At 44.9% G+C, this 27,014-nt stretch overlaps 1 protein-coding gene across 1 annotated transcript; it reads right to left on the bottom strand.

Moving 5' to 3' along the window:
• Positions 1-439: 439 nt before the first annotated feature.
• Positions 440-27,014, bottom strand: FCMR (Fc mu receptor). Its single transcript, XM_084611463.1, has 7 exons — positions 26,946-27,014; positions 18,542-18,874; positions 18,174-18,278; positions 9,806-10,013; positions 9,507-9,625; positions 8,420-8,581; positions 440-1,228 (listed from the first exon to the last, which is right to left on the bottom strand). Exons 1-7 carry the CDS (start codon positions 26,980-26,982, stop codon positions 1,182-1,184), a joined length of 1,011 nt encoding a protein of 336 aa, XP_084467589.1. The 5' UTR covers positions 26,983-27,014; the 3' UTR covers positions 440-1,181.

The raw sequence follows: 27,014 nt of genomic DNA, 5'->3' as shown, positions 1-27,014 counted from the left end.
CCACTGTGAAGGTCACAGTGAAGTAGCCTGGGATGATACCTTCTGCCTGGACCGTAGCAGTATAAGCTCCCCAACCCCACCACACTAGTAGGGTATACACGGAGGGACTTCTCTAGGGCTGTGATAGTAGTTTAGGGTGTGAATCTAATTTCACTTATACTGCTATAAATTAAATGTGAGACACGCTGAATGAGGTAATGTCTTCTATTGGACCAATTTCTGCTGGTAGAAGGTAGAAGGTACAAGCTACACAGAGTTCTTCTTTAGACCTGGGGAAGGAAGCGGAGTGTTGGAACTGAATATAAATTGGGACAGATTGTTAAGCAGAAAGGGTAACACATTGGAATTAAACATAACTTCACTAATATCAATGGATTTACATCAGTGTTAAATTGGGATCAGGCCTGTAGTCTCAATAACAATAAGCAGTCACCTAAGATTTTCTCCAAAACATTTTTATTTATTTCAATGAAAAACATGTATAAAGTATTTGGAAAGGGGGGGACCCCAAAAACCAACCCTCTGTTTTCCAGCCAGTTTCATAGATGATCAGAAATTTTGCACCAAAAATGCAGTTGATGAAACATGAGAAAATTTGCAAAACAATTCTCCTTTTTCTGGGCACTGGATTACCAACTATATTCACCTAGTTCAAGCCAACAATAAAGATGAAGTTTAACACTATCTCAAAATGTCAATGAGCTTATAGGGTGAAATCCATTCTTGTGCAATGAGCAAACCTAGGCAACACTTCAGTCTATTAACCTAATTTGAGGATTTAAATGGTGCTTAGGTCCTGCACTGGCCCTCTGCATAGGAGAAATCTTCAGCCATAGTCAATAAATATTGAGGGGGAAAGTTTACCTCTGCTTATAATTGTTTGCCTCAACCTGCATGTTTTGGCAACCATCTGTACAGACCAAGATCTGCAGCGCAAATTAGAAAAATCACATTTAAACAACCACAGCACATCCATTGTACCTTTGTAAACTCAGCACGAGCACGCTGTGTGGAGAAAGCATACAGACCAGCTTCTGCAGGGCAGTGTGGTTACAGAGCATCAAAGTAATGCTTTGATATGTAGGGTTCAGGTGCCGATTGGAGGCGGCTTTGTGTGGGCCTCAAGTCCTTCCTCAGCTGTGCCTGGTGATCCATGCGCAAATGTGCAGTCACAGCAGCTCTTATAAGTCAACTCTGCAGTGATATGAGTCATGCAGCACATGAGAACCTAGGAAAAAATCATAGACAGTAGGTGGTAATGAGAGAAGTGTCTTTTTATAAAACATTAAATCTAGCCGTGGGTCTAAGGTGGTGTGAGGCAGGGAAGGATACTATGCGTGCCTACTCATCTCCGTCACGACTAGATGTAGTGGGACAGATTCTCAGCCTTTTGTACGGCAGACTCCTATAAGCCGGGAAGGGTTATACCAGTAAAGTTGCCTTATGTTGAAATAACTGCCCACAAAAGGGATTGCATGGACAGAAGGGAGTGTGAGGGGAAGTACTGAGATTCAGCAGGGGAGGGAGTGCTCCCGGATGGGCAGGAGGATCCCAGGGGTTCCTCCCTGCTCCCTGGCTTGATCCCAGGTGCCAAGGTACCTGCTCCCGATCCTTTGGCGCCCACGACCTTCTTCCCAGCCCAGTCCCAGGTGCCACGGCAGCTGCTCCAGCCCTGCCAAATCCTACTCTCTGCTCCACAGCTTATTCCTGGGCCCAAGGCAGCTGCTCCAGCCCCTCTGGGTCCTGCTCTGGGTGTGAGTTTAGGCAGGAATGGCTCCCTGCCAGGTTCCACTGCCCCTGAGAGGAGTCACAGAGGTAAAACTATTTTGGCCAAAAAAAAAAAATCACACCTCTCGTCAATGTAGTGATGCCATAAAACGTGTAAGTGTAGCACAGGCTGTCGTGACTGAGGAACCCAGGCAGAGATGGCCACTGACACATTTTAAAAGGCATTACTAGGGAGCTCAACCGCTTACTGCCATGTGTGCCTTTGAAAATCTTCCTCACAAAATCCCAGTGACAGCCAGTGACACCAGTGTGCCTAAGTGACCTAGACGCTTCTGAAAACCTGCCTCCAGAGTCGATGGAGCCTGAGGCTTATTCCCTAGCTGTTGTTTTTTTAAAGTGGTCTAAGAGCACCGAGACAACTTTGTACTGCAGTGGGAACACAATCTAATGAGTTAATCTGAAGCAACTCTTGGCTCTCAGTAAAGATTCCTGGCACTTGTGTGCCTTGGCGGCTGGAAACACGTAATCAGCAGGAGCATAATGTTTATGCAGCATGCTTCAACAGTAGAGGTCAAAGCACTTTGCAAACGAGGTCACTCCTTATCCCTGTTTTACAGCTGGGGCAACTGAGGCACAGAGTGGGGAAGTGCCTTGCCCACGGTCACCCAGTAGACTAGTGAGAGAGCTGGGAATAGAACAGAGGTCTCCTGTATCCCAGCCCCAGTGTTCTAACCCATAGGCAACATTGCCTCCCTTCCCAAGATGATGTGACTATTACAGGGTTTTGCAAACCTGGCAAAATCCACTGACTGTCTGAATAGCCAAGCCTGCAAAGAAAAAGAAAAAAGGACGACACAAATTACAACTCCCCGTGCGAATTTAACTGCATTTTTCCAGCTTCCCTTCAATTTTCAGAAAAGACAGGTCTCTCACCTGTCTCACCAATGCTTAAAAAGCCTCCTTGAACATCCAGTTATCTGGCACCTTCTGTCAATTATTGCCAGCAAAAAAGGCTGAGTCGTGTACATTATGCAAGTGCTGTGCATTTCCCAAATGAAAGCATTTCCTGCTGTGTCTTCTCATAGCATCACTATGAACATGTAACCAGCTTGACTGGGACAAAAGAATAGGGTGTGTAATATAGAGGCTGGCCTGTTGAGTCGGGACTATAATACTCCTTCCTGTAAACTAACACTGGAAATACCCATGGTCACAATCTTTATGTTGGGTTTCAGCGTAGCAGCTGTGTTCATCTGTATCTGCAAAAAGAAAAGCAGTACTTGCGGCACCTTAGAGACTAACAAATCTTTATGTTAATCATTATCTATCCGTGCCACTATGTCGATCAGAGCTAACGTACCACTCCTATACTTATGAGTCGGTTATATTAATTGAGTTCATTACAATTTTCTAGTTTCGCTATTTAATAGTTTACCACACACGGGGGCCTATTTCGGTCATTCCCAGGGGCTATATGAAGAGGATGACATTTAAAAAGAGAAACTGAGTCTGGGTATCAGGAAAATGGCCTCACTGTGAGATCAGTTAGGTAGTGGAATACCCTAAGAAAAGATAACATTCTTGTCATTAGGGACATTTCAACAAGACTAGAAAAATTCTTTAAAAATGTACTCTGTGCTAGCCAATAAGCCTACTGTGCCAGGACTAGATAACCAAGCTATCCCTAATTTCCATGATACAGATCTGTGCCTCAGTTTCCCCATTGAATTCCCTTGTAACGTGCATTGAGAGCTACAGATGAAAAGCCCTCTGTAAGGGCTAGGTATTATTATGTTATTACTACTACTGTTTATACCCACTCAGACATTGCTCTGATTAGCGCCTCAGAAATGGCAGCATTATAAAGGTTAAACCTGTCAGACAAAAATAAATTGTCAGCTAAGTCACATGTCTTGCAAATTACTTCCTAGTGTTGCAGTTTATTGCATAAACTGAACTCACCACTGGGCAGCCATATCTCATGCCAAAATTATCTCTCTCTTTTTGTTGTTGTTGTTGATGACTGGTGAACTTTTCTCTAGAAGAGGATAATGGAACTAGTCATCCCCTAGAGAGGAAGGAGGTATGAGCATGAACCTGTCTTCCCTTCTGTTACTGCCAAGAGATGAGCTTTTGTTATATCTTAGAGATGTGGGGCAGATTGCACCTCGATGGCTGGTGAGGGGAAGGCGAGTTGGAATTACTAATGGGTAGTTTGCAGTAATGAAGGAAAGAAAGTGCCCTTTGAGGGTTTTTGTCTCTCTGTTTCTCCCTCTCTTGAACCCTCTCCATGGGCCTGAAATACAGATTAACCATAACAACTCAACAAGAGGGAATGTATGTGATGGTTAGCGCCTGGAACAAAAGATCTACAATAACAGCCTGTCTCTCCAGCCCCTTCATGCCTGGTATAGGACGAGCCAGGGTAATGGGAAGCAGTTCTAGGCCTTGATACCCAGAGAAATATGCTTTCTCCAGGCCAGGCAGCCCTGCAGAACACAGCCACAGGGCTGCCTTCTGAGGACCCCATTGTAAGCCCTATTGTAGGGGACATGGTGAGGGCCGGAGGGGTATGTTGCAGTGGGAGATTTGGGGCAGTGCTGCAACCCATTAAGGCAGCCCAGGGAGGTTGCTGTAACCTAGACAGGCCTCTCCAGCCCTCAGAGCAGCCTGGGAAGGTACTAAAGCTGCCAAAAACTTCCCAAGCCCCATTTCCCTCTGGCCTGTGAGTTCTGTGCTGTGCTTCTTAGAGACACAGCACCAAATCTCACCCCTAGATTCTATTCTGAACGCTGCCATTGATCTCTGTGGGATCTTGGGCAAATCATTTCGCCTCTCTGTGCTCCCGTTTCTCCAGTTGTAAAAAGGGGCGAATAACATGCCCTGAGAAGGGAGCCTTATGTAACTGGCTTTTATAAAGCACTGGGTCCTGGCTATATGAATGCAAAGTGTTATTGTTTATCCCCTTTATTAAGCAGACATGCCCTCAGAAGGCATCCTCAGGAGTTAATAATTGTCTGCTGCAGGTGGACATAATCTTCACAGCAATATTAAAAGGTTTAATAGGTGTGGATTTAAGTTACATGTACTGTTGGGTGAACCCCGAAAGGTTGGCAGATTCCATTTGGATAAGTGTCCAAACCTTTTGGGTCTGAAAATCAGGGCTAGAAATCTCACAAGAATCTCATGCCGTATTTCAGCTCTTCCATTTCTGCTTCCAGTTGGAATCAGTGCAGAGGCAGGAAAGGACGTGACCATTAAAGGGAGAGGTGTGGGGGGAATAAAATTAACCCAACTTTTTCAACTTATTGTTAATTTAGCATTGTTGGATCAAATTCACCTGTAGTGTAACTTCAATGGAGTTACATCAGGGATGGATTGGGCCCAAAGTATGAAAAATGTAATATACACTTTAGCTAACAAGAGGCTGGACATAATCAATCAGATGAGCTGTATTTTTCGCCCAGTGAGTGGTTTGTTAAATTGAGTCCCAGTTAATAGGAGATCTGGGGTCAAATCCAGAGCCAGTATAAGTGGCTATAACTTCATTGAAATCAATGAAGTTTCACTTGATTAAGCCAGGACTCTGTTCTCTGTGAATTTGCTGTCTGATTCACCATGCAAAGTCCCATAATGCATGGCAACTTCTGTAGCTCTAATCTCCATCTCCCTGGATGGAATGGAATAGCGGCTGCAGTGATAGCAGACTGCAGTGTCCTTCATTCCAACCTCTTTTATGTGTGGAAAGGATTGCCGGGTTCCTGACATCTCTGCAGCTTCTGAGCAGCGCGATGAAATATCATTCTCAGCTAAAGGAGCAGTGTGGGTGATGCAATGCAGAAACTGCTGCATGCCTTCTTGGAAAAGCTTCAGACAAGGGGATGGCTTTGATGAGAGGCCAAAACATCTGGATAGCATCAGGAACTGACAGCTCAGGTAATTGTGGATGATACTATCAGCCTTATCATACTTCAGAGAGAAATTCCTACTGAGAGGAGAGGGAGAGGGAGAGGGAGTGGTAGAGGTAGAGGTAGAGAGAGAGAGAGAAAGGCAGGCCTTAAAATAGACTCCTTATCTATTTGTACACCTCCTACAGTGTCCGTGTTACTGCTTTCTTGTGGTGGGTGGGTCAGTCATGGGAAATGGCTTGGTGATCTAAGCTCAGCTACCTAATAACTGGATTTCCTAGCAGCCCACGCTTATAGTTCTTTCGTGCTAGTTCTCAGCTCAAGTATGAGGCTCACTACTGAAGTCCTGCTGAACAAAGCAACCATGTAGTAAGCAGCAACTTCCTATAACGGCTCAGAGTTGGGATTCCAACCTGACTGCTGACACATTTCACTCTATTTCCCTTTTCACCCCCACCAGCAGCTCTTTCAGTCAACATGAACACCCAAGGTTTTTAGTTTGGGCCATCAGCACAGGGTTGTCTCATCCAGCTTGCTGCAGCAATAGGGTCACATCAGGAATGTTTTCAGTATTTGATGGTCTCAGGGCTGGCCTTATGGGTGAGCACTGTGGTCAGGGGAATGCCATGGTCAAAAAGCAAGGAGTGAGGCAGGCCTGGGGTGCAAAGCTGCAGAAGGGAGCTTGGAGCAATGTGTGAGGGGAGACAGTGGGGCCTGAGGCCAATGGGTAGGGGGTCAGGGGCACCAAAATACAAGTTTGACCTGGTGCCATTTTCCCTAAGGCTGGCCCTGGAGGGTCCCTTGCTCACGCATGTCTAGCCTTCGCACACAAGCCCCAGCTGGTGCAGAGCAAGTCTGCCCAGTTCTACAGTAGTGTGCCACTTGGAACACATTAGCCCAGCTCTACAAAGGCTTCACTGGCTTCCTGTGTGTTTCCAACGGCTGTAATTGATCTATGCAGATGGTTTGCCGACCTAACACCCTGCTTCCCTGTGCGTCATCCAGCACTAAGATCTGAAATTCTCAGTGGTGGGTCCTGGAATTTGTTCCTTCTGTTGATCAGACAGAACCTGAGTTTGCTGGCCATCAGAGCCTGATGCAAGGCGTATCTGTTTGATTAGGGCTTCACCTAAGAAAGGAACTGATTAGATAATGTAAGAAGGAGTGGAAATCAGTCTGGGTCTGTATCTGCTAGCTAACAGTGTATACATGTCCCTCCTAAATTAATTTAAGATCAACAACTTGGGCTGCAGTAGCCTATTGGTTAATGCTCTGCCCTAACATGTAGGAGACCGGGCTTCATTTCCCAGGATTACCCCATAGAGGCCATTTGGGTTTGAGTCTGTTGCAGAGGCGGATCCTGTGTCCTAACTGTTCGTGCTCTGCACGGTTACACTGCCTGGGTAAGCTGGGTAAGGTATCTAGCCCTTTATAGCCTATCTCAGGGGTCTCAAACTTCATTGCACCGTGACCCCCTTCTGACAAAAAAAATTACTACACGACCCCAAGAGTGGGGACCAAAGCCTGAGCCCCGCCACCCCAGGATGGGGGAGGGACACCCAAGCCCCACCATCCAGGGCAGCGGTGGGGGGCCAAAACCCAAAGATTCAGTGGGGGGAGGTGGGAAGCCTGTAACCTGAGCCGCGCCACCCAGTGCTGAAGTACTCGGGCTTTGGCCCCGGACGGTGGGGCTCAGGCTGTGGCTTGGGCTTCAGCCCCAGGTCCCAGCAAGTCTAATGTCAGCTCTCGCGACTCCATTAAAACAGGGTCATGACCCACTTTGGGGTCCCGACCCACAGTTTGAGAACCGCTGGATCTGGATGTTCCTGCAGTCTGTATAAACACATTGGTATTACTTGACTTGCCACTTTCCCTTTCCTTAGCACGGCACTGATGCTTGTTTGTCCAGCTGCGCAACTTTGCTTCAGCAATTTTTGTAAATCCACCCCCGTGCCCCTGGCATCCCCCTGTAGCCAACAAAAAGCAGGGAAGGAAAGGAGCAAGACAGGATCACAAGGCTCATGCTGAACCTGGGAGCATCTTGCACTGTAGCCAAGTGCATTACTACCACAGTGGAGGTGCGTGTTACGTCAGCCAAAGGGAATGGGATTGTCAGGGGTGTCTGAGGACAGTTCCGTAACCATATCCCGAAAGCTCTCAGCCCACACACCCATCAGCCCGTGGTGCATGTAACATGAGTAACGTTAGACAGTGCGGCCAAGTCTGCTTTCAGCATGATAAGGGTAAAGCTGGGCCGTGTAGGAGACGGAGCTTTCTTGGGAACTGGTCCAATACTGTGGAATAAACTCCTCCGGGAACTAAGGGCCATCACAAACCTCATCCCTTTTCACTCCAGGTGCAAAGTGCGTTTCTTTTACCTTGCTTTCTCTAACGTAAATTTACAGCAATCTGTATATTTAAAAACAAACAAACTTAAAACCCTACCAAGACAAGACCCTGCACTGCATATGCTTCTCCCCCTGGGGAGAGGACGACAGAACAAACAACAGGTGACAGATGTTGGTCGTGATGTTTAATGCACTACTGGGAGGCACTCAGACGCATTAGCCCATATGAGAACCTGCATAGAATAGAATAGAATAGTTGCACTGGTAAAAATGCAAAGTAACTCAAGGGACTTCAGTGGGTTTACACTAACATTGTACTGTTGTAAATGAGAATAGAATCTTGCCCTCTGACATGAGTGAGCACCTGCTGTAGATTGGAAAGACCATAGGTGGAGAACAATTAATTAGAGATTGAATAGTTGTGGGTGAACTTACCATTCCTGTCAGCTCCCTCAAGCCTGCGGGGTAACACGCTGTAGATATTTTCCATTGGAATGTGCCCTTGGCCACGTTCGAGCGCGCTCAACCTCAGATTTATTCCATAGCTTTCACTGGAAGCTGCTTCTCCAAAACATCCAGACATGTAGATTGTAATACCTATAAACCAATGGCAGTCAGCCAGTCTAAAGACGAAATACATTTAGCCTTCGTGATTTGCTATAGTCACCCTGACATAAACTAATGGCTGGATTTTGAGAGTCCTGAGCACATGCACCTCCCACCAGTGGAAATGTGCCGTGTTGGCACCTATGTAAATCAGACTTTAAAGCAGTTATACTGTTGGTATAACTTCTACAGCAACTTACAGCCAAAGACTCTGTTCACCAGACTTCACAAAATGGATGACCAGTTGCTTACACTGTCTTCACTGAAACGCAGCCCCCTCTGGGATGGAAGGCAGGCGTATAGCCACATAACACAACAATTCAGGTGAGCAAATGAAGTAGGTTAAGTAAACGAAAAATCGTGAATTGAAATTGTAGGGCAATTTTATGCAGGAAGAATGTAATTAGTCAAATTGGAATTTGGCCAGGACATGGCAACTAACACTCAGTCATCAGATATGGATGTTCACAACGTAGGTTTTATGTTTCATCTGAAATTGTTTTATTGCCTATCTAGCTGTTTGGTTTGTTTGGTTTTTTTTCTAGAAATGAAGCCAGCTGACTGGGTAATTTTTCCCTTGATGTGATAAGTGCAAGTGTGATAGGTGTGGTACAAGAACCAAAATAAAATAGAATAAAATATTTGTGCAAATATCAGCTATTTTCACGAGTATTCGTGAATTTGATCCATGTTACGGTTTTGCTTTTGCAGCTACTTGCAGTTTTCATCGTGAAAAATAAAAACATTATTTTCTGCAAGAGGCAAGGAATTATGTGAATTTATCCAAAGCAGAAATCAATCCTTTTCAAAGAGAAATTATAGTTCTCCAACTGTGGAAACTGTCTTGTCCTTTCTTTTTACCACAGAGTGGCAGGTACCACAGACTGGTATAAGAAGTATGTGACCTTTCTCTTACCTTTCTTCCCTCGTAGCTGTTTTCTAACAATTATCATAGAAGCCACAAGCAGCATCATCATCAGGATAATTGGTATCAGGATTTGAAAGACATCATTCCCATAATTGCTTCTCAAGAGGCTGGAAAATAATGAGTCAAAGGGGGAAGTGGTTTCACTGCCAGTTCTGACATGCAGATCCACTCCTCACACAAACAGCTTGGTTGACCCGGCAGTATTTGTAAGCTTGAGAGGAAATGAAATGATCTAGGGGAGAGTTCATGCTGGAAAATCCCTGAGGGGGAAAGTTTGTGGAACTCACCGATTTGTATGCCTGGGCTTTGCATAGCTGATTGTCCTGGAACTCTTTGGAATCCCTTTTGTTATGCTTCCAGTCTCTGCAAAGGTAACAATGCTGCCAGTGACGGCTGCAGGCAGGATTATTGTACCTTCAGGGAATTTGATGCCAGGCGCAGCATAGGAGGTATATTTTGCCCATGTTCCATTAGTCATCTGTGGTTGTATGACTCCTGGGGGAAAGCATATTAAAATGAACTGTTGCTACATTTCCCATTCTTGAACACGTGTAACTTTTCCAATAAAGCAAGTTTCATAGTCAAAACTAGGGATGAGTACGAGGAGCAAATGCTGATCTCACACGTATATTAACCTGGAGACACTCCATTGACTTCAGTGGAGTTACGTGGATTTACACCAATATGAGTGAGACCCAAACTTGGCGTGGGCTTTTTGTTTTCTAAATTGTAAAGCTCTTGAGCAATATTCTGCTCTCATTTCCTCATACTGTATTCGGTAGGTGGACATAACTGAGGTTAGGAGTTAGCCTTTCTTTGGCCTTGAGGATCAAAGATGCTAATTGTAAGACTAGAGCTAGTCACTATCTTTGAAGGATATTACTGATGATCCATGACAAATAGACATTTGCTGCAAAAAATCTAGATTCTAGAACATAGTGGACATGGTTCTGCTCTCATATAATAATAATTAATCATTCATCATTAATTAATAATATAATAGGCTGAAACCTGGCTGGGAGAGAATATATGGACAGACACAATGACCTTGCCAAGTGTCTGCATTGGAGCCTCTGTGGCAAGTGCAGATTTAAACACCCTATGCAATATTATGACCACCAAGTTGAAAACCCTCTCGAGAATTAAGAGGCTAAAATTTTATGGACTCAGGCCATTGGCACAGACAGAACAGAGCAGGCAAACGGGCTGAACATAGGTGGTGTAGAAAAGAAGACCAATAAGGCGATGATAATTAATATGGTCATACCAACAAAAAAGCATAGAAAAAGAAACAAGAGAAGATAGCGAGGTTTGAAGAACTTTCCCATGAAGTGGAATGATTATGGGAAACTAGAACAAAGACAGTCTCAGAGATTATTGGAGCGCTCGGAGCAATCGCTAAGGGTATGCATGAGCAGCTCAGGAATATGTTAGGAGTGCAATACATCCTGATCAGTGACCTCCAGAAGTCAGTGCTCTTAGGTACTGTGAAAATTTTAAGGCGAGTCACAGGAGAACCAGTGCATCTGAGCACCTAAAATGCAGGAATTCTGCGGAGCGTTTAACAAAGCTCCTGACTATTCAAGCCAACAGAGTCAGTTTGTGGTCAGGATTTATGATGACTCCTGGGGATAAATTGTAGACAGCAGCTTTCCCTTTTTAAGCTTAAAGATCTTTTATGTTTTGAAGGTTGTTTAAAAACCCCCACCATCCCCATTGTTAATATGGAGGGATAATTAATAATAATAATTAACATACTTACCTCTCATTAAAAATATATGTTCTTTAGAGCTGAGAACATGTTACAAAAGAAGTCAATGTTATTATCCCCATTTTACAGCTGGGGAGGTTGAGATACAGATGAAGTGACTTGTCCAAAGTCACCCAGTAAGCGAGTGGTGGAGCTGGGAAAAGAACCAGAGGGGCAGATCTACAGCTGGCATAACTGATCATGCACCAGCTGAAGACCTGCCTCAGGTTTCCCAAGCCCAATGCCCTATTCATTAGGCCACACTGCCTCTCCCTTACACCCACTGTACACAGATATGACTCTGTTGCCGGCACCCAGTGCCGAGAGGCAAAACAACAGCGGGGGTTCGTTACCTGGTGTGTTTTACTTAATAATCACAACAGGGTGGAGAAGCAGAAAAGTTTATTTGCAGCTGCAAACAAGGTACAGGGAGAATAGAATCTCAAATCCTGCACATCAGAGCAGGTCATTACACACACTTTTTTATTCCTTAATGCTACTGCACTACACATCAGCCGATTAAAACTTTACACAAATACTCTGCCTTCTTTATATGCCTTCCTTATATGGGTTACAACAATGTTTATTTTTTGCAACCGTTAACAAGCATTTTTAGCAACTTAAACAACCAGCACATTTTGTCCGGCCTTGTAACAATCTCCTATTATTTTAACTTGGCGTCAGCAAACTTCACACTATGAGGCATTATCTGCGGCTGCAACATTGTTTTAAGAGCAAAAGAGCTTCCTCAAACCAGCCAGGCCTGAATTCTATTAAGGGGGGTTGAGAAGAAGCCCTTAGGCCTTCAGCAGAGAGATTTCCTAGACCCTTATGGCCTTTCATCCCCTCAACTGAACTAGTGGCCATGCCCTGGGGTCTCCAACAATTCCCTCTTTTGAGAATACTTATTTTTATTGCTTGAGTTTTTTTATTTTTATTTATTTACTAGCGGGCTATGCATAAAATTAAAATTTTTAAAACTATGCAAAATAAGCATTTTTATACAGGACCACATATAACACAGTAAACATAACATGATTAATACAGGGGAAAAAAACTTAAATAATAGGCTAAAGAACTTACTTAGCCACGGGGAAAGGCCCCAACTAGAAAGTAGAGAGCCTAGCCAATTTTTTTTAGCTTGTCGATGAATGCCCTTTATTAGCTGCTCTAGGCATTGTAAACTAGCTTTTATGGATGGCCTTGCATTTGTTATATTAAAGCAACACATGCCTGCAAACTTTTGGCATAGGTGACCATGGCGTAGAAGCAAATAGTTTACAGCCAGCCTGTTTTGTAGCATACCCTGAGGTATTTTTTTTAACTTATGTGAGAGTTGGGCCAGGACAGTTGAGGTTAAATTAATGGCCTTTGCCACCGTGCAGACAAGGTGCTTTATTGCGTGATAATTATGCATCACAAGCCCAGGAATATTAACTAAGGAAAAGGCCAGAGCTGCTGCCTTAGTTTTTGAGAATAAGGTTTTTTGAGAACGACGTTGCGTTTACTGCACTTTGGGCTAGTGCCAGCCAGGTATTTACGGGTACAATGCCTGAAACAGCCGTACCAGTTGGGCCAAGAGAGGGAATAAAATATACTTTTCCATCTATTTTTTTGCCTTTTTGGCGGGCTGCTGTTTAAATAGTAAGTTTAGTTTAAGATTTTTAGTGGAGGGGGCTGAATGCACGGTTTAGTTTTTAGCCTGGGGGGGCGTGGGGGTTGACACCGCTTTCAGCCGGGTATAATGAATTTAATTTTTGTGTTTTTTGACTTTTGCTGCCGTGTGGGAGACCAGCAGGACGGTATAGGGTTTTTTTTTACTTTTTTTGGAGGGGCTCGTCTTTCCAGGTACGTACGAGCACTGAATTACCAGGCTGCAGGGAGTGGATGGGTGAGTTTAAGGATAGAGGCTGGGAATTTTTAGTATACCTGTGGAGAGACAAAAGAACAGCAGACAGAGAACACATATACTGAGACAGAAATTTAGTTCTTAATTTTTTTTTTTTTTTGACACAACCGGTGTACTATTTATAGGCCATGCCCTTTTAAACATAATTTTAAAGGGACTGAGCTTTAATTTATTTTTTTGGGAGAGCACGGATGCGGAGCAGAACTAGGGGCAGGGCATCAGGCCACCGTAGGGAGGCCTTTTGGCATACTTTTGAGAGATGTTGCTTAAGGGTTTGATTGGTTTGCTTTACTACCCCACTGGCTTGCGGTTTTTAGGGTGTATGGAGTTTTTAGGGAATTTGTAAGGCATTTGCGATGCTTTGGATGATTTTTGATGTGAAGTGTGTTTTATTGTTAGATTTTATTTACTGGGGAAGTTTAAAGTGAGGAATAATCTCCTTAACAAACTTGAGAGCCACGGTTTTGGCAGTGCAATTGTGACATGGAAAGGCTTTTGGCCATTTGCTGAATTTATTTACTATGACAAGGAGATACTTGAACGCTTGGGTTCAGGGAAACTTAGTAAAGTTTATTTGCCACACCCGTCCGGGGCCTGGAGTGGGTTCCAGGGTCGCTGGTGGTACTGGGTGTTTTGGTTGGGGGTTATTTTTTTGACAAACTAGGCATTTTGCCTGTACCTGGGCAGCCAGGGGTTTGAGTTTGGAGGTTATGAAGTACTTTTTTATTAGTTGGATAAGTGCCTTTCTGCCAGCATGAGTGGTTTGATGTAATTTTTGTAATACTGGCAGAATTAGGCCCTTTGGTAAGAGGACTTTTTTTTTTTTAGGGAATGAAGCTATTCCTCCTTTTTTCTGGAGACTAAGTTTGTTAGCTAGCTGTTTTGTTTTTTAGAATACTGAGGGGTTGGGAGCTTTTTTACTGATGGGATAAGGGGCATGCATATAGGTGTTTTTAGTTTGAGGGGACATTAGGGTGGCAGCATGCTTTGCTTTTTTATTTGCCCTGGCATTATCCCTGGTTATATTTTGATTTTTTTTTTTTGATGGGCCATATAGTGTGCCACTGCCACTTTTAAAGGGAGCTGCCGTTAGAAGCCGGAGAATTTGGGGCCCGTACTTAACTGGAGAGCCTTGGGCTGTCAGCATTTTTTTTTTGTTCTTACAGGCCAGCATGAGCATGAAGCACACTAAAAGCACATTTGGAATTAGTGAAAATATTGACTTGGTTTTTTTTTAGGCAGTTCGAGTGCACGGGTTAGGGCCACTAGCTCAGCCAATTGGGTGGCAGAGGTTTTAGCGGGCAAACTTTTAGCTTTTACGGTGTTATTGAGGGTTATGATAGCATAACTTGCCTTTTTTTGTTTATTTATTACTATGCTGCTACTATTAGTGTATCACTTATAATTTGCATTTGGGAGGGGCACATTTTTTAAGTTTGGGCAGCTAGAATATTGGGCATTTATGATTTTTAAACAGTTATGTTTTTGTTTTTTAGTTTTTGGTAAGAGGGTGGCAGGGTTAAGGGATGGACAAGGCTGCAGCGTGACCTCAGGGTTTTTTAAGAGCTTTGCTTGGTATCTTTGCCTGTGTCTTTTGTTATAGTGAGGGAGTTTGCTACTGGCAACTGAAGGGGTTGATTTATAGCAGTTTGTGCCACTTTAGAGTTTACTAAAAAATCTATTTTTTTATTTTTTACCCACATTTTTACTCAGGGTTCCAGGGGTAGGATGATTTGGTTTTTTTGACACCCCTATTTTTGTTTTTTTATTGCTATTATAGAGGTACCCCTCCTTTTTTTTTTGTTTGGGCACTTATTTTTTTAGTGTTTTTTTTGCTGATACAGGGCACACTGATTGCGCCCCAGTTGTTCTTTTTTGTGGGCCTGGACGTTTGCGTCCACGGCCCCCTTTTTTTTTGTTTGTTTGTTTTTGGTGCCTGCCTGCACCGCCGCTACTATTAATTTTACTTTTTTTTTTTTTACTTTTTTTTAAACTATATACTTGATTTGTTGTTTTTAAAATTTGTGCCATGGTTATACTTATTAAATTTTTTTTTGTAGCTTTTTTTTAATGTCGGGGGCTGCCCTGCTTGTAAATATTTTTTTAATAATTGCTTTAGTTTGCGGATTATTAGGATTTGCATTGGTATACTGTTGGATTGTGTTTTGAATGCGCTGTAAAAAGGCTTTAGGGCTTTTTTTGGAGTTTTGCGCTACTTTATATGGTTTAGTTTAATTATTCCGTCTGACAGCTGCATGACGGAGTCCATACAGTAGCAGCTTTTTATAGGAGGTAAGGTGGGTTATAGCCTGATTGTTATTTGGGTTTTATTTAGGATTTTTTTTATAGGAACTTGATTATTTGGGATCGGGATATTGTTACGGTTTTGGTTATATTGCTTTTTTGCTTTTTTTTTTGCTTTAGCTTTGACCTGTTTTTGTTTAACCTTAGTTAATAATGTTTGCAGAAGGACATTACAATTATCCCAGTCTGGCTTGTAGCTGCTAAGACATTTTTTAAAAACCGATACAAACTTGCTTGGGTTGGTAGAAAATTCTCCAGCCTGTGCTTTGAAAGCGGCCAGGTCTATAGGATTAAAAGGTGCATGAGTATAGACCTGCATAGTAAGAGCAGCTTGTTCTTTCTATTGCATTACGGGCGATTTTAGTTTTGGTAAGTAACAGGTATAGTTCAGCAGATGGAGCTTGAACCTTACTATGAGCTTTACTAGGAATTTTATTTTGAGCCTCGCTCTGTGTGGGTGTAAGGGCCGAAGGAGCCTCACTCTGTGTGGGTGTAAGGGCCAAAGAGACACCGGATCTGCCATTACATTTGGGGTGGGGGTCCGGGGACTGACATTAATTGCTACCAGGCCAATCGGGGTTAAATTACAGCATTGTAAAATATTAGTACAAGACCACAAGGTTATAAACAAGTAAGCATACGAATGCTTATTTTACTTTTTTGTTTGCTGACAGAACAGGAGTAACTGGAGGATTGTATTATGATTTAATGATTTTTTGGGAGGCCACTGTTTTTGGTTTTTTAATTGGTACTGAGGCCAGTTAACTATACAAAATTGCTTTAATTTACCCTTAGTTATTGGATTTGATTTAAATACCTTTTAATTTACTAAAATACACTTTAGGGGCATGCACCTACCTCCTACCCCCCGTGCTTTGTTTCTGTCCCATATCTACAGGGTAACTTTGGGCGTTTTTAGGTTTTAACAGAGCATACAATTTGGATTTTAAAAGGTTTTTACCTTATTTAAGGGACCGGTTCCCCACCGTTGCCTGCAGCTGCTTTTTTACTATGTGAGTGCGTTGCACCATTGTGCCCTTCGGGGTTGATTAAACTGCGTCTCCTCCGCGCCCCCCGATGAACTTACCGGTGCGCGCTGGGCGTCGGTTGTTGCTGCAATCCTTGACCTCCAGAATGGATTTGGGCAAGGCTAAATTGCAGCCTTGTTGCCCACCCAAAAACGCCAAAAGCTGTTGCCGGCACCCAGTGCCGAGAGGCAAAACAACAGCAGGGGTTTGTTACCCGGTGTGTTTTACTTAATAATCACAACGGGGTGGAGAAGCAGAAAAGTTTATTTGCAGCTGCAAACAAGGTACAGGGAGAATAGAATTTTAAATCCTGCACATCAGAGCAGGTCATTACACACACTTTTATATTTCTTAATGCTACTGCACTACACATCAGCCAATTAAAACTTTGCACAAATACTTTGCCTTCCTTATATGGGTTACAACAATGTTTATTTCCTGCAACCTCTAACAAGCATTTCTAGCAACTTAAACAACCAGCACATCCTGCCTGGCCTTGTAACTATCTCCTATTATTTTTAACTTGGCGTCAGCAAACCTCACACTATAAGGCATTATCTGCGGCTGCAACATTGTTTTAAGAGCAAAAGAGCTTACTCAAACCAGCCAGGCCTGAATTCTATTAAGGGGGGTTAAGAAGAAGCCCTTAGGCCTTCAGCAGGGAGACTTCCTCAACCCTTATGGCGTTCCATCCCCTTGACTTAACTAGTGGCCATGCCCTGGGGTCTCTAACAACTCCACTGATTTTGATGCAGTCACTCCATACTCCCGTCTAACCGAAAGCCAAATCAAGACTCACGCTGAATATAACCATTATAGCACAGCCAGGTCCATACTGTCCTAGTTCTGGCAATACAAGCCAACAGCCCCAGGGAAAGGAATGGAGGAAACAAGCCCCACTCCTAAAAGGGAAGGCAAAAAGAACGAGAAGAAGGGATGTGTGTCACACAACATTGTCTGACCTTCGTGCCTGTGCACTCACCCATGGGAAGATCTAACGCCCTAGTAACTAAGATCCAGGAGCCTGGTTTTCTGAGTATATTAGCAGTGGCAGCTGCCACGTGTTTATAAGTATAGTCAGAGAGAGTAACAAAAAATGACAACAACTTGTTGAGTCCTCAGAGGCTTAATCTTGATGGGAACATTCAAAAATAAATGCCTCGATATTTAGGATTTGTTGATGATTTTCTTTTCGAGAGGAAAGACAATCTCACAGGGAAATCAGTGGACTGGGGCTCAGGAGATTTGAGTCTGCCACAGACTTCCTGTGTGAGCATGGGCAAGTCACTTAGACTACCTTGGGACTCAGATCCCCATCTGTCAAGTAGGGAGGATACTTCTACCTCACCGGGAGGCTGTGAGGATAAAAACCATTGACAAGTGTGAGGGGCTCTGATACCACAATGATGAGGGGGAAGCAGATAAATTCCTAGATTAGACAGATAATTATACAGTAGTGAATCTAGTGCTGGTGAAAGGTGCCCTGAAAGCTTCCAAACACTCGCAGCCCAGGCAGCTATGGCATACAATTCCCACGTGCATCACCATATTAGTGTGAACTTGAGAGACCTCCCGCACCCTAAGGGAGAGATGGGGACCAGTTAGTGCCAATTCCCTTCCCTTGCCTCCCGTGGGGCTACAGAGAGGGATGCAGCAAACCTCACCTTCAGTGTCAGGGCCTTTGCTGCCAGACTCTTCTGATACCACAATAGGTCTCTCATGTCCCAGGGTTTCAGCAGACAACATGCCCGTTCTGGGTGGAGCGCTCCCTGCGTGGAACAGAACCAGATGTGTTCTAGAGCACATTCTAAAAAGTCACGATCCAATTTTCATTACTAAAGCTAGACTGTAAGAGGTACTGCCCAGAGTGGTGGTGTGTCACCAGTGACGCTCACATCGCCTCCGTGGCACTGTGTCGGCAATGATACTGTACAGAGTGACACTGGATTAGCAGTGACACCATACTGTCAGAGTGATACCGCACGGCAGAGGGAGATATACTGTACAGAGTGACTGTGGAGTGATCCCGTACCATTGGAAACCTCCAGCTCCACTTGGAGGGTCCTTCCACTGCCTCTGTCGTTTTGATTTCCTGTCCCACACGTGTACAGCCCAGCGTCCTCCTCTTCCAGCCTTGTGATTGTAATTTGAAATATTCCTTCCCGAGGCCCCTCAGTGATGGATATTCTATTCCTGTAATTCTCATTGATGTATGGAGAGGTGGAGACGATGGTGACACAGATCCCTGTCTTGAGCTCCCTGCACCAGAATTTTCGCCTGGAAATGTCCTTCGCGGGACACTTTATAGTGATGGATCCTCCAACCTCACCAGTCACTTGAATGCGTCGTCTTGCTGCACTTGAAACTGATGACACAGAGAAAGAAGTCACAGGGCCTGAGTCACATTTATGCTAAAGGGGCGTCACACCAAGGCCCTGTCTTCACTACCCAAAAAGGTGGGTCCTGACCATATGATGCTAAAGGGGCGTCACACCAAGGCCCTGTCTTCACTACCCAAAAAGGTGGGTCCTGACCATATGATAACTCTCACAAGGTAAAATATGAGTGAAGACAAGGCCTTAGGCCCCTTTATAGAATCATAGATGTGTAGGACTGGAGGGACCTCAATAGGTCAGCTAGTCCAGTCCCCTGTGCTCAAGGCAGGGCTACAGAATAACCAGACCATTCCTGACAGGTGTTTGTCCAATAGCTGTTCTTAAAAACCTCCAATGACAGAGACTCTACAACAGTGGTGGGCAACCTGCAGCCCGTCAGGGTAATCTGCTGGCAGGGCCGTGAGACTGTTTACATTTTTCAGAGTAGCAGCCGTGTTAGTCTGTATTCGCAAAAAGAAAAGGAGTACTTGTGGCACCTTAGAGAATAACCAATTTATTTGAGCATAAGCTTCCGTGAGCTACAGCTCACTTCATCGGATGCATTCAGTAAAAAATACAGTGAGGAGATTTATATACACACAGAACATGAAAAAATGGGTGTTATCATACACACTGTAAGGAGAGTGATCACTTAAGATGAGCAAACACCAGCAGGAGAGCTGGGGGGGGGGGGGGAACCTTTTGTAGTGATAATCAAGATGGGCCATTTCCAGCAGTTAACAAGAACGTCTGAGGAACAGTGGGGGGGAAGGAGGGGAATAAACATGGGGAAATAGTTTTACTTTGTGTAATGACTCATCCACTCCCAGTCTCTATTCAAGCCTAAGTTAATTGTATCCAGTTTGCAAATGAATTCCAATTCAGCAGTCTCTCCTTGGAGTCTGTTTTTGAAGTCTTTTTGTTGTAATATTGCGACTTTTAGGTCAGAGATCGAGTGACCAGAGAGATTGAAGTGTTCTCCGACTGGTTTATGAATGTTATAATTCTTGACATCTGATTTGTGTCCATTTGTTCTTTTACGTAGAGACTGTCCAGTTTGACCAAATATACAAGGCAAAGGGGCATTGCTGGCACATGATGGCATATATCACATTGGTAGATGTGCAGGTGAACGAGCCTCTGATCGTGTGGCTGATGTGATTAGCCCCTATGATGGTGTCCCCTGAATAGATATGTGGACACAGTTGGCAACGGGCTTTGTTGCAAGGATAGGTGCCTGGGTTAGTGGTTCTGTGGTGTGGTGTGTGGTTGCTAGTGAGTATTTGCTTCAGGTTCGGGGGCTGTCTGTAGGCAAGGACTGGGTTGTCTCCCAAGATTTGTGAGAGTCATGGGTCGTCCTTCAGGATAGGTCATAGATCCTTGATGATGTGTTGGAGAGGTTTTAGTTGGGGGCTGAAGGTGATGGCTAGTGGCGTTCTGTTATTTTCTTTGTTGGGCCTGTCCTGAGTAGGTGACTTCTGGGTACCAACTAAAACCTCTCCAATGCATCATTCCCCCTCCCACCTCCCGCTCTCCTTAAGTGGTAATTGGTATTAGCTCATCTTAAGTGATCACTCTCCTTACAGTGTGTATGATAACACCCATTTTTTCATGTTGTGTGTGTATATAAATCTCCTCACTGTATTTTCCACTGAATGCATCCGATGAAGTGAGCTGTAGCTCACGAAAGCTTATGCTCAAATAAATTGGTTAGTCTCTAAGGTGCCACAAGTACTCCTTTTCTTTTTGTTTCTTCGTCTGCAGGCATGGCCACCCGCAGCTCCCAGTGGCTGCGGTTCACAGCATTCTCTTGATCAACATTATATGTCTCTGAGGGTATGTCTACACTACGAAATTAGGTCGAATTTATAGAAGTCATTTTTTAGAAACCGTTTCTACATAGTCAATTGTGTGTGTCCCCACACAAAACGCTCTAAGTGCATTAACTCGGCGGAGTGCTTCCACAGTACCGAGGCTAGCGTCGACTTCCGGAGTGTTGCACTGTGGGTGGCTATCCCACAGTTCCCACAGTCTCCGCTGCCCATTGGAATTCTGGGTTGAGATCCCAATGCCTGATGGGGCAAAAACCATTGTCGCGGGTGGTTCTGGGTACATGTTGTCAGGCCCTCCCTCTCTCCCTCTGTGAAAGCAAGGGCAGACAATCGTTTCACGCCTTTTTTCCTGAGTTACCTGTGCAGATGCCATACCACGGCAAGCATGGAGCCTGCTCAGCTCACTGTCACCGTATGTCTCCTGGGTGCTGGCAGACGCGGTACTGCATTGCTACACAGCAGCAGCAATCCATTGCCTTGTGGCAGCACGGTGTAATAGGCCTGAAAACCATCATCATCGTGTCCGAGGTGCTCCTGGCCGCCTCGGTAGGGTCGTTCAGGAGCGCCTGGGCAGACATGGACGCAGGGACTAAATTAGGAGTGACTTGACCAGGTCATTCTCTTTAGTTCTGCAGGCAGTCCTATTGTACCATCTCCTGCCGAGCAGCCAGGAGATGTGGATAGCTTGCAATCCTACTGCACCGTCTGCTGCCAGCCAAAGATGTAAAAGATAAATCGAGTGGATCAAAACAAGAAATAGACCAGATTTGTTTTGTATTCATTTGCTCCCCACTCCCTCCATCTGTGAAATCAACGGCCGACAATCATTTTGGTGAGGTCTGTCAGGGGCACCTTGAAAACTTTAATGGAGACTCAATCCTGCCTGAAATACCAGAGGCAGGGATAGCTTAGTGGGTCGAGCATTGGCCTGCTAAACCCAGGGTTTTGAGTTCAATCCTTGAGGGAGCCATTCTGTGTGACAGTTGTTTTTGTTTCTCCTTGATGTAAAGCCACCCCCTTTGTTGATTTGAATTCCCTGTAAGCCAACCCTGTAAGCCATGTCGTCAGTCGCTCCTCCCTCCATCAGAGCAACTGCAGACAATCATTCTGTGCCTTTTTTCTGTGCGGATGCCATACCACGGCAAGCATGGAGCCCGCTCAGATCACTTTGGCAATTAGGAGCACATTAAACACCATGTGCATTATCCAGCAGTATATGCAGCACCAAAACCTGGCAAAGTGAAACCAGGCGAGTAGGCGACGTCAGCATGGTGACGAGAGTGATGAGGACATGGACGCAGACTTCTCTCAAAGCACGGGCCCTGGCAATGTGGGCATCATGGTGCTAATGGGGCAGGTTCATGCGGTGGAACACCGATTCTGGGCCCAGGAAACAAGCACAGAGTGGTGGGACCACATAGTGTTGCATCTCTGGGACAATTCCCAGTGGCTGCAAAACTTTCGCTTGCGTAAGGGCTCTTTCTTGGAACTTTGACTTACTTTCCCCTGCCCTGAAGCGCATGTATACCAAGATGAGAGCAACCCTCACAGTTGAGAAGTGAGTGGCAATAGCCCTGTGGAAGCTTGCAATGCCAGACAGCTACCAGTCAGTCAGGAATCAATTTGGAGTGGACAAATCTACTGTGGGGGCTGCTGTGATGCAAGTAGCCAACACAATCAAAGATTTGCTGATATCAAAGGTAGTGACCCTGGGAAATGTGCAGGTCATAGTGGATGGCTTTGCTGCAATGCGATTCCCTAACTGTGATGGGGCCATAGACGGAACCCATATTCCTATCTTGGCACCGGAGCACCAAGCCGGCGAGTACATAAACCACAAGAGGTACTTTTCAATAGTGCTGCAAGCACTGGTGGATCACAAGGGACGTTTCACCAACATCAACGTAGGATGGCCGGGAAAGGTACATGACGCTCGCATCTTCAGGAACTCTGGTCTGTTTCAAAAGCTGCAGGAAGGGACTTTATTCCCAGACCAGAAAATAACCGTTGGGGATGTTGAAATGGCTATAGTTATCCTTGGGGACCCAGCCTACCCCTTAATGCCATGGCTCATGAAGCCGTACACAGGTAGCCTGGACAGTAGTCAGGAGCTGTTCAACTACAGGCTGAGCAAGTGCAGAATGGTGGTAGAATGTGCATTTGGACGTTTAAAAGCACGCTGGCGCAGTTTACTGACTCGGTTAGACCTCAGCGAAACCAATATTCCCACTGTTATTACTGCTTGCTGTGTGCTCCACAATCTCTGTGAGAGTAAGCGGGAGACATTTATGGCGGGGTGGGAGGTTGAGGCAAATCACCTAGCTGCTGGTTACGCGCAGCCAGACACCAGGGCAGTTAGAAGAGCACAGGAGGGCATGGTACGCATCGGAGAAGCTTTGAAAACCAGTTTCATGACTGGCCAGGCTACGGTGTGAAAGTTCTGTTTGTTTCTCCTTGATGGAAACCCCCTCCCCCGTCCCTTGGTTCACTCTACTTCCCTGTAAGCTAACCACCCTTCCCTCCTCCCTTCAATCACCGCTTGCAGAGACAATAAAGTCATTGTTGCTTCACATTCATGCATTCTTTATTAATTCATCACACAAATAGGGGGATAACTGCCAAGGTTGCCCGGGAGGGGTGGTGGAAGAGGGAAGGACAAGGCCACACAGCACTTTAAAAATTTAAAACTTTAAAACTTATTGAATGCCAGCCTTCTGTTGCTTGGGCAATCCTCTGGGGTGGAGTGGCTGGGTGGCCGGAGTCCCCCCCACCGCTTTGGAACTTGGGGAGGAGGGCGGTTGGTTACACAGGGGCTGTAGTGGCGGTCTGTGCTCCAGCTGCCTTTCCTGCAGCTCAACCATATGCTGGAGCATATTAATTTGATTCTCCAGCAGCCTCAACACTGAATCCTGCCTCCTCTCATCACACTGCCACCACCTGTCAGCTTCAGCCCGCCACTTCCTCTCTTCAGCCTGCCACCTCTCGTCCCGATCATTTTGTGCTTTTCTGCACTCTGACATTGTCTGCCGCCATGCATTTGTCTGTGCTCTGTCAGTGTGGGAGGACAGCATGAGCTCAGAGAACATTTCATCGCGAGTGTGTTTTGTTCACCTTCTAATCTTCACTAGCCTCTGGGAAGGAGAAGATCCTGTGACCCTTGAAACACATGCAGCTGGTGGAGGGGAAAAAAAGGGACAGTGGTATTTAAAAAGACACATTTTATAGAACAATGGGTACACTCTTTCATGGTAAACCTTGCTGTTAACATTACATACATAGCACATGTGCTTTCGTTCCAAGGTCTCATTTTGCCTCCCCCCACCACGTGACTACCCCCTCAACCCTCCCCCCCTCCCCGTGGCTAACAGCGGGGAACATTCCTGTTCAGCCACAGGCAAACAGCCCAGCAGGAAAGGGCACCTCTGACTGTCCCCTTAAGAAAAGCACCCTATTTCAATCAGGTGACCATGAATGATATCACTTTCCTGAGGATAACACAGAGAGATAAAGAACGGATGTTGCTTGAATGCCAGCAAATATATACTGCAATACTTTGTTCTACAATGATTCCCGAGTGCGTGCTACTGGCCTGGAGTGGTAAAGTGTCCTACCATGGTGGACGGAATAAGGCTACCTTCCACAGAAAACTTTTGCAAAGGCTTATGGAGTACATCCAGGAGAGCCGCGAATGCCAGGGCAAATCAATCATTAAACATGCTTGCTTTTGAACCATGTATACTATTTTAAAAGGTACACTCACCAGAGGTCCCTTCTGCAGCTGGTGGGTCCGGGAGGCAGCCTTAGGTGGGTTCAGGGGGTACTGGCTCCAGGTCCAGGGTGAGAAACAGTTCCTGGCCGTCGGGAAAACTGGTTTCTCTGCTTGCTTGCTGTGAGCTATCTACAACCTCATCATCATCTTCTTCCAAACCCTGCTTCCGTGTTGGCTCCATCTCCATTGAAGGAGTCAAACAACATGGCTGGGGCAGTGGTGGCTGAACCCCCTAAAATGGCATGCAGCTCATCATAGAAGCAGCATGTTTGGGGCTCTGACCTGGAGAGGCCATTTGCCTCTCTGGTTTTCTGGTAGGCTTGCCTCAGCTCCTTAAGTTTCACGCGGCACTGCTTCAGGTCCCTGTTATGGCCTTTGTCCTTCATGCCCTGGGAGATTTTGACAAATGTTTTAGCATTTCAAAAACTGGAACGGAGTTCTGATAGCACGGATTCCTCTCCCCATACAGCAATCAGATCCCGTACCTCCTGTTCGGTCCATGCTGGACCTCTTTTGCAATTCTGGGACTCCATCATGGTCACCTCAGCTGATGAGCTCTGCATGGTCACCTCTGCTGATGAGCTCTGCACTCACCTGCAGCTTGCCACGCTGGCCAAACAGGAAATTGAAATTCAAAAGTTCGTGGGCCTTTTCCTGTCTCCCTGGCCAGTGCATCTGAGTTGAGAGTGCTGTCCAGAGCGGTCACAGTGGAGCACTCTGGGGTAGCTCCCGGAGGCCAATACCATCTAATTGCATCCACAGTACCCCAAATTTGACCTGGCAAGGCGATTTCAGCGCTAATACCCTTGTCGGGGGTAGAGTAAGGAAATCAATTTTAAGAGCCCTTTAAGTAAAAAAAAAAAAAAAAAAGGGCTTCATCGTGTGGACAGGTGCAGGGTTAAATCAATTTAGCGTTGCTAAATTCAACCTCAACTCCTAGTGTAGACCAGGGCTGAATGGGTAGGGTCCTGATCCTTCCACCCTGTTTGTCACTGCAGCATCTGAGTTCCACTAGGGCACTTGTTTGAATTCTCCTTGTATTTAAACTTGAAGGTTCCCAACTCTGGAATTCAATCCCCCTCTAGTGTAACAGTGCCCCAGGTCTGTTGACCTTCAGCATATAACACTGTGTCCTCCTGTTAGATGTTTGCCTGAGGGAGGGTGGATCTGAATGGGCAGGAATTGTTTTCTGGTTTGGTAATGCCCTTTTCTGTTGGCTTTTTGGGAGTAAAGGCTGATTTTCTGGAGCACAAAGTCCCAACAACTCTAATTGAAGTGCATGAAAGCTGAGGGAAGATCAGGCTCCATGTTTTTATTGCAAGCCATTCGTGTGCCCTGAGCTAAGTAAGGGATGGCACAGTTTATAAATCAATCAGTAATTCAATAAAGTAAAACATCAGGTTATGGGCAGGGTTCCCCATCCATCTATCTGTGCTGTAATCCCTTGCTGTGATCTATTTTCCTGGGCCTAGCTTGATAAAAATAGCAGGATAAATTCCACACATTACCACAGTGTGGAAGCTAATGGCTTGCTAACCACAAAACAACATGTTTTAGGAGTTTCAGAGTAACAGCCATGTTAGTCTATATTCGCAAGAAGAAAAGGAGTACTTGTGACACCTTAGAGACTAACCAATTTATTTGACCATAAGCTTTCGTGAGCTACAGCTCACTTGCATCCGATGAAGTGAGCTGTAGCTCACGAAAGCTTACGTTCTAGGAGTGCTTATGATTATGCACAAAATCCAGCAATCTCTGATGCAGTATGGGAAAGAGTTGCTTCCAGATGGAAATCTTGATTGCAATATGAGTTTTGCTTGAGTAACGATGGCTGGCTGGACTTGACCCTATGGGTCAAATCCTGGCTCCTTTGAAGTCAATACTAAAACTCTCATTGACTTCAGTGGATTCAGGATTTCACCCCTATATCTTTAACATCCTGGATCCAGTTTACAAACATTGAGTTCATTTGAAAGCTTTTATGTGCCCAGTATCCCAATTTAGCTAACATTAAGTTAATGTTGTGTGCCCAATTAACTAACTTAGGTTTGTAAATCACTATGCATTAGAAACAAGGCTCACGTGAACAAGGCTCACGTCTCTAAAATAAAAATGTTCTTTTGTTCTGCAAAATTAAAGCATCTCAAGCTATTCAGTGTTCTTGGAAAGCCACAGAAATATTTCATGGTCCAGTGTCGAACAATTCCTGACATTTCAGACTTAACCAACTGCCAGACCCTTAATTTCCCCCCCACGAAAAAGAAATGTACAAAGTTTTTAAAATCACATTGGATGTTTTTGGAGGGTAAAAACCCTCTGCAATTTATGATAAAAGCAAACAGGCCCAGTAAACTGTTTAACTGTAGATGACCCAAGTCTAAAAACAAAGCTCAAAGGCATCTTCTTTTTTCTTACCTGCTATTTCCCTGACACACTTTTTTAATCTATACAACCCCTTACCTTGCAGCAAGAAAAGTAACGTCCTGATGAACTCCATCTTCTCCCTTAGTAAAACAGGAGAGTGCACGC

Source organism: Lepidochelys olivacea, assembly GCF_965140295.1.
Source record: "Lepidochelys olivacea isolate rLepOli2 genome assembly, chromosome: 21".
Lineage (NCBI taxonomy): Eukaryota > Metazoa > Chordata > Testudines > Cheloniidae > Lepidochelys > Lepidochelys olivacea.
Note: the sequence above shows the minus strand (reverse complement) of the source record. Positions and strands in the feature narration are given on the sequence as shown.

Coding starts and splice junctions, on each gene's coding strand:
- FCMR (XM_084611463.1), bottom strand. CDS start 26,982: ATGGAGTTCATCAGGACGTTACTTTTCTTGCTGCAAG. Junction 9,626..9,805: donor AAGCCCAGGCATACAAATCG/GTGAGTTCCACA, acceptor ATTATTTTCCAG/CCTCTTGAGAAGCAATTATG. Junction 1,229..8,419: donor TGAGGGAGCTGACAGGAATG/GTAAGTTCACCC, acceptor ATTTTTTCCTAG/GTTCTCATGTGCTGCATGAC.